The sequence below is a fragment of the Acinonyx jubatus genome, chromosome E1 (assembly GCF_027475565.1).
Source record: "Acinonyx jubatus isolate Ajub_Pintada_27869175 chromosome E1, VMU_Ajub_asm_v1.0, whole genome shotgun sequence".
NCBI lineage: Eukaryota > Metazoa > Chordata > Mammalia > Carnivora > Felidae > Acinonyx > Acinonyx jubatus.
Genome location: NC_069397.1, coordinates 39,967,715 through 39,974,683, shown reverse-complemented (window position 1 = coordinate 39,974,683; position 6,969 = coordinate 39,967,715). Strand labels below are relative to the sequence as shown.

Sequence of the window (6,969 nt, the reverse complement as noted above, 5' to 3'; positions counted from 1 at the left end):
ATCATGACTCGAGCCGAAGTCAGACGCTTAACCGACTGAGCCACCCAGGTGCCCCTTTTTTAAATGGAAAGGATGTGAGTAGACATTTCTCTAAAGATATACAGGTGGACAATAAATACACAAGAAATGCTCAGTCATTAGAAACGCAAATCATGGGGTACCTGGGTGGCTTAGTCAGTTAAGCATCTGACTCTTGATTTCGGCTCAGGTCATGATCTCACCGTTTGTGAGTTGGAGCCCCGAGTTGAGCTCTATGCTGACAGCCCGGAGTCTGGAGCTTGCTTCAGATTCTATGTCTCCATCTCTCTCTGCCCCTCCCCGCTTGCTCTCTGTATCTCTCCCAAAATAAATAAAAAGAAACTTAAAAATTTTTTCTAAAAAAAAAAAAAATGCAAATCACAACTACAATGAAATACTTCTTATCCATTAGATTGGCTGTTATCAAAACAAAACAAAAAAACAACTGTTGTAGGGGATGCAGAAAAATTGGAAACTATGCGCGTTGCAGGTAGGCATGTAAAGTAGCAGCTGCTGTGAAAATACCATGGAGATTCCTCAAAAAGTTAAACATGTGATCCAGCACTTCTGGGTATATACTCAAAAGAATTGAAAGCGGGACTCAAACAGATATTTGTACACCCGTGTTCGTAGCAGCGTTATTCACAAAAGCCAAAAGGTGAAAATAACACAAGTGTCCATCGGTGGGTGAATGGGTAAACTAAATGTGGTCTAGACATACAAGGGAATACCATTCAGCTTTAAAAAGGAAGGGAATTCTGACACATGCCACAACATGGGTGAATCTTGAAGACACTATGCTGAATGAATAAGACAGACATAAAAGGACAGACATTGTATGGATGCCCCTATGTTAGCTACCTGGAGTAGTCAAACTCATGAAGACAGAAAATAGAATCGTGGTCATCAGAGGCTGGGGAGAGGAGGAATGGGGAGTTAGTGTTTCATGAGTCACACTTCAGTGTAGGAAGAAGAAAAAGTTCTGGAAATGGATGGTGGTGATGGTTGCACGATGGTGTGAATGTACTTAATGCCACTGAAGTGGATACCTGATCGGGTTAAAATGGTAAATCTTCGGCATATTTTACCACAAGAAAAAACAAATCAAAGACCTAAATGTAAGAGCTAATTTTATGAAAGTATTGGAAGAAAACATAGGAGTAAATCTTCATGACCTTGGACTTGACGATGGGTCCCTAGATATGACACCAAAAGCACAAGCAACAAAAGAAAAAGTAGACAATTAGACTTCATCAAAATTTAAAATTTTTGTGCTTCAAAGGACACTATCACGAAAATGAAGAGACAACCCACAGAATGGAAGAATCCATTTGCAAATCATCTATCTGACAGGGGACTTGACTGCAAAATATATAAAGAACTCTTACAGCTTAATAATAAAAAGACAAATAGCCCAGTAAAAAATGGGTAAAGGATCTGAAAAGACATTTCTCCATAGAAGTGTATAAATGGCCAATAGATACATGAAAAGATGCTTGGTCATTGGTCATGGGGGACCATGCAAATTAAAACAGACTCAAGTCACTTCACACCCCACTACGATAGCTGTGATCAAAAAGTTGGGTAATAACAAGTGTTTGCAAGGATGTAGAGAATTTGAAACCCTCATATACTGCTGGTGGGGATGTAAAATGGTGCAGCCACTATGGAAACCAGTTTAACAGTTCCTTACACAGTTAAACAGAGCTACTATGCAACCCAGCTATTCTATTCATTGGAATGCAGTAAATCCCTTGCATTCATCACATTTTTATGCAAGAAAATAAAAACATATATCCACAGAAAAACTTGTACACAAATATCCGTAATAGCGTTACACATAGTAGCCAAAGAACGGAAATGACCCCAAATGCCCATCAACTGATGAACGGATAAGTAAATGTGGTGTGGCATATCCATACCATGAAATACTTTTGGCAATAAAAAGAAATGAACTACTGCTACACGGTACGACGTGGAAGAACCTTGAAAACATGCTAAGTGAAAGGAGCCAGCACAAAAGACCACGTGTTCTGATTCCATTTATATGAAATGTCCAGAACAGACAAATCTATATGGACAGCAACTAGATTTGTGGTTGCTTATGCCAGGGGTGGGGATTTATTTCTCTACCACCTTTGTGAGAGAAAGCTGGTAGATCTTTGTGGACATGGTTTCTGGATTGGGAGAAAAAAAAATTTTTTTTTAACAGTTCTCCAGCTTGAACCTGCTCTCCTGGGGTGCGCCCTTCTCCCAACTCAAGCTGCTTCCTGAACTCTTTCCCACACTCAGCTTTCTCTTCCTTCACCTGCAGGAGTTTGAAGACAGCAGGAGTTTGAAGTCTCCGGTGGTAGCTTCCTCCCACCTGCCAGCTTGGGCTTGGACCCTCAGGCAAGCTGTCCCTTTAAGAGCACCCCCCCCAGCTCCTCCCTCAGGCCCGTGACCGGATTTCCCCATCAGGGCCCCTCCCTTTAAAGCCACGGCTCCATCTTTCTGACTGGCTGTGTACAGCGACCCAAGTACCCACCGCCGAGGGGGCCCTGGGTGCTGAGAGTCTGCGCAAGTGGGCTATGACAGGTGCACGTGGGACATGGAACCACTTCCCCGGGGCTTAGGAGGGGCCCGGAGCGGGGACAGGGTGGATCCTGGGATGCAGCAGAGCCACCCAGGAGTGGGCAGGACATGTTATTGAGCAGCTGCTGTGTGCCAGGCACTGTGTCAAACCCTGTCTATATCTTCTGCAAAGCTGTTATTATTCCCATTTTACAGACAGGGGAACGGAGCCCAGAGCAGCTGGCTGACTTACCCAGGGCCCTACGGCTAACCAAGTGTCAGAGCCAGTGTCCGACCTCAGGTCAGTGTGACTCCAAGGCCTTGATGTTGTCTCCTCTGCATCACCTGCCTGATGGGTCCTGGCTTCTTCCCAGACTTCCTTTTTCCTGGGTTCCTCGTGTGGTAGAGGGGGCTTAAGGTGAGGGAGAAATGGGTTATCCTCTCCTCCCCTCCAGGACCAGAACTTGGGTCCCTTCCTCCTCCCAGGAGCTGCTTGGAGATGCTGCTGCTGCTGCTGTTCCTTCTCCTGCTGCTGCTGCTGCCACTGCTGGCCGTGCTCTGGCAGCGGCAGCCCCAAGATGCCAGGCTGTCCTGGCTTGCTGGCCTCCAGCACCGTGTGGCAGCAGGGACCCTGTGCTGGGCGGCCGCCTGGCAGCAGTGGAGACTAGAACAGAGCACACTGCACGCGGGCCAGAGCCAGCAGCAGGCCCTGAAGTGGTGTCTGCAGGGAGCCCAGGGGCCCCGCGGTCCCCTCAGGGGGAACACAGGTGTGTTTCCAAGGGGCTGGGGAGGTGGCCCCAAACAGATAGAAACCCCACAGGATAGTCAGATTTCAGAACCCAAGGATTCCCTCTCACCTTCTACCGCCAGCACAGAGGGGCCCAACGCAAAGACCCTACCCAGGCTCAGGATTGTTCAAGATGAATTTTCCATTCCTGGGCCCCAGTAGCCCCGCTCAGCCTAAGCCTATGCTGGGTTCCTTATTAAGGGTCTCACCCATCTTGCCTGAAACTCTTGGGAAACTGTGGCTTCAGGACGAGTTTATGATGTCTTTGGGCTACAGATATAAGCACCTTCCGGAACCATCTCCCACTGACCAAGGCCAGCCAGGCCCAAGAGGAAGAAAGTGAGGGGCAGCTCTCGCCTCCTACCTCAACCCAGTACTACGGGGAGGCCTCTCTGCAGGTAAACGGAGAAGGCTGGAGCCTAGCCCCATTAGAGAACCCTACTTGCAGGCAAACCCTCCCAGCAGGGTGGGCAAAGAACCCCCAAACTGGGGGCTCAGGGACTGGCTCAGGCCCAGGGCCAACACCTTCTCTTGTCTCCCTCCAGGCCACCTTGCTGGGTCTGGCAGCCCTAAACAAGGCCTATCCAGAAGTGCTGGCTCCGGGAGGCACCGCCTGTGTGACCCCTACGTCCCCCTGGCCCTGCCCTCTCCCCTGGCCTTGGCGTGCCTTGGGCCAGGTTAGCGCCCCTGGAGCCAAGCACCCTGGGGCCCTGCTGCTGAAGGCACTGAGGTCCCCAGGGCTGCGGGCACTGGAAGGTGGGACAGCAGCCGAACTCCTGGACGTCTTTGTGGGCCTGGAGGCGGATGGCGAAGAGCTAGCTGAGACAATAGCTGCCGGGAACCCGGGGGTGCCTCTCCCCAGACGGGCAGCTGAGTTGCGGGAGGCCCTAGAGCAGGGGCCCCGAGGACTGGCCCTTCGGCTCTGGCCGAAGCTACAGGTGGTGGTGACTCTGGACGCAGGAGGCCAGGCTGAGGCTGTGGCTGCCCTGGAGGCATTGTGGTGCCAAGGGCTAGCCTTCTTCTCCCCGGCTTACTCTGCCTCTGGAGGTCAGCAGGACTCAAGGCTAGTGAGCTGGGGCAGGGGGCAGAGGTCACACAGCTAGCTGCGAAACACTGAGCCCTACCTAATCATTTAATCCCCCCAACACCAACAGCTCCGTTTATACACATGCAGAAACTGAGGCTCATAGAGGTTAAGAAACTTGCACAAATTCACACGGCGCCAGCATTTGGCGCCAGGTCTGCCACCCGCCGAACCACCGCCTCCTCCCAACTAGGGCCTCAGAGGCGGCACACTGAGCCTGGGGGAGCCAGGAAGGAGGGGTGGGAGGGCAGCAGTGGGAACAGCTGCTCAGAGAACTGGGGCCTGGGGGCCCAGGGGAGGGGCTACTGCCTAGCAGAAAGCAAGGGCACCGGCCACTGAAGGGCTGCTTGCTCCCCACAGGGGTGGTGGGCCTGAACCTGTGGCCAGAGCAGCCCCGCGGGCTCTACCTTCTGCCCCCTGGAGCTCCTTTTATTGAGCTGCTCCCAGTCAACAAAGGAGCCCAGGAAGAGGCTGCCTCTACCGTCCTGCTGGCCGAGGCCCAGAAGGGCAAGGAGTATGAGCTGGTGCTGACCGACCACATCAGCCTTACCAGGTGATCGCCTGCCCACCCCTCTGGGACCCTATCGAAGGCCAGGGATATGAGTGAATGAGCCCCTGGGGCTGACCTCGCCCCCCACTCCTCCACCTGTCAGGTGCTGCCTGGGTGATGTAGTACAGGTGGTTGGTGCCTACAATCGGTGTCCAGTCGTCAGGTTCGTCTGCAGGTACGTGACCCCCTGGGGAGCTGAGGGGCCGTCCTTGTGCCCCAGGCTCCTCTGTCTCCTTCCTCCTCCCCAGGCTGGGCCAGGCCCTGAGTGTGAGAGGAGAAGACATTCGAGAGGATGTGTTCTCTGAGGCCCTGGGCCGGGCTGTCGGGCAGTGGCCAGGGGCGAAACTGTTAGACCACAGCTGTGTGGAAAGCAGCATTCTGGGTAAGCTTCTCCATCAGCTCCTGCCCCCCATTCTTGAGTTGGCTGCCCCCCATGCCATTCCATGCGGATGGAAGAACTTTAGAAAAGAGGTCAGAAGACGTGGCCTCTTTGGTTGCTCCTAACACAAGTCCTAGCTCACTCAGGTCTAACTCCCATCCCTCCTGCTGCAGTCTCTCCCCCTTTCCCTTCCCGGCCTGCTTCATATTTACGATTAGGTTTTGGGTTCCTCTCCATTCACCCTGCTCTCTACCAAGGGATTCCTCTTCTCCCATGAACCTCAGAGTAAGGTGGAACAGGTAGGAGCACCGGCATTGGCGTTGGGAGCTGCCCTGTTGACAAAAGTGTGTGAACATGGGGGTTTGTCTGCAGATTCCTCCGAGGGCTCGGCTCCCCACTATGAGGTGTTTGTGGCGCTGAGGGGCCTGAGAAACCTGTCAGAGGAAAATCGAGACAAGGTAAACAAGACAGGGATAGGACAGGACGGGACTGCGTGTCTCCTTTACCCTGCATGACTCCAGGTGCCCTGGGCGCAGTGGAGTGATGGGGAGGAGGGGGGCGGGGAGGAGAGCTTCCCTGAGGCTCTGGGAAGGGAGAGATGAATTCCACAGACACATATGGACACATGAAACACCTACCACACATACCCTGGGCACCATCAGGCATCCCTCATCCACATGCCACACAGCTACACACCAGCCTCACTCAGGCCGTTCTGTTTCCAGCTTGACCACTGCCTTCAGGAAGTCTCTCCCCGCTACAAGTCCTTGCGGTTCTGGGGCAGCGTGGGCCCTGCCAGAGTCCACCTGGTGGGGCAAGGGGCCTTCAGAGAACTCCGGGTGGCCCTTGCAGCCTGCCCTTCGTCCCCCTATCCTCCTGAGATGCCCCGGGTCCTTAGGCACAGGCACCTGGCCCAGTGTCTGCATAAAAGGGTGGTGTCCTGAGCTGAGAGGCCTGCCCACTGCCCCATCCCCCTCATAGGCCACTTGGTACATTCCTCTGTGGCCTCTCTGAATGGGAAGTCTTGGCCAGGGTCTTCGACTCTGTGTCACGTGACAGTTGCCCATCAGAACCCCAGGCCTGAGGGAGGTCTAAGCTGTTCAGCCCTTTCTGAGGAGCCCACGTCAACTGGCCCCTGCAGTGCCCTCCCTGAAGTCCCGTGGCGCCCTCCGGAGGACACTGCTAGAGTTCCCACATACTGCCGATGTCTCCTGTGTCTCCAGGCCCAGTCACTGGGCAGGCTGGACGTGTTAACCGTTAATGTTCCCCAGGAGCGGCCCTCAGTCAATAAGAGACAGGAGTCAGAGAAAGAGACCTCAGCATCACTGTCCCTGAGTACAATTCTCAAGTGTCTTCTGCACCGGTTGCCCGTAGTGGTAACCCTCTGATTAACACAATTCTTACTGGTTTTCCTTCCACCCTGCCCATCCCCATGTTTTCATGTGCTTTGTAAGATTACCTCCCAAATAAACCACTTACACCCAGATTCTGGACTCAGGGTCTGCTTATGGCGAAACTGTAGTAGTCTCATTCGTCCTGCTCTTGCTGCAGGCTGGCTTCCCCCACCTTCAGCTCTGGACACCAAGGCTTTCCCCCCA

The 6,969-nt window shown here is 53.1% G+C and overlaps 1 protein-coding gene across 3 annotated transcripts; it reads left to right on the top strand.

The window, feature by feature from the left end:
* Nucleotides 1–2,473: 2,473 nt before the first annotated feature.
* Nucleotides 2,474–6,857, top strand: GHDC (GH3 domain containing). Of its 3 annotated transcripts, none has more exons than XM_027048887.2 (10): nt 2,474–2,595; nt 2,788–2,872; nt 3,058–3,338; nt 3,635–3,756; nt 3,904–4,405; nt 4,803–4,995; nt 5,096–5,167; nt 5,241–5,374; nt 5,744–5,829; nt 6,097–6,857. In XM_027048887.2, the coding sequence occupies exons 3-10, from the start codon at nt 3,071–3,073 to the stop codon at nt 6,313–6,315; spliced, it is 1,596 nt and encodes a 531-aa protein (XP_026904688.1). In that variant the 5' UTR covers nt 2,474–2,595; nt 2,788–2,872; nt 3,058–3,070; the 3' UTR covers nt 6,316–6,857. The 3 variants fall into 3 exon arrangements, with proteins under 3 accessions (XP_026904688.1, XP_053068061.1, XP_014925092.3); XM_053212086.1 differs by having other exon boundaries at nt 3,027–3,338; XM_015069606.3 differs by lacking the exon at nt 2,474–2,595 and having other exon boundaries at nt 2,602–2,872; nt 3,027–3,338.
* Nucleotides 6,858–6,969: the final 112 nt, after the last annotated feature.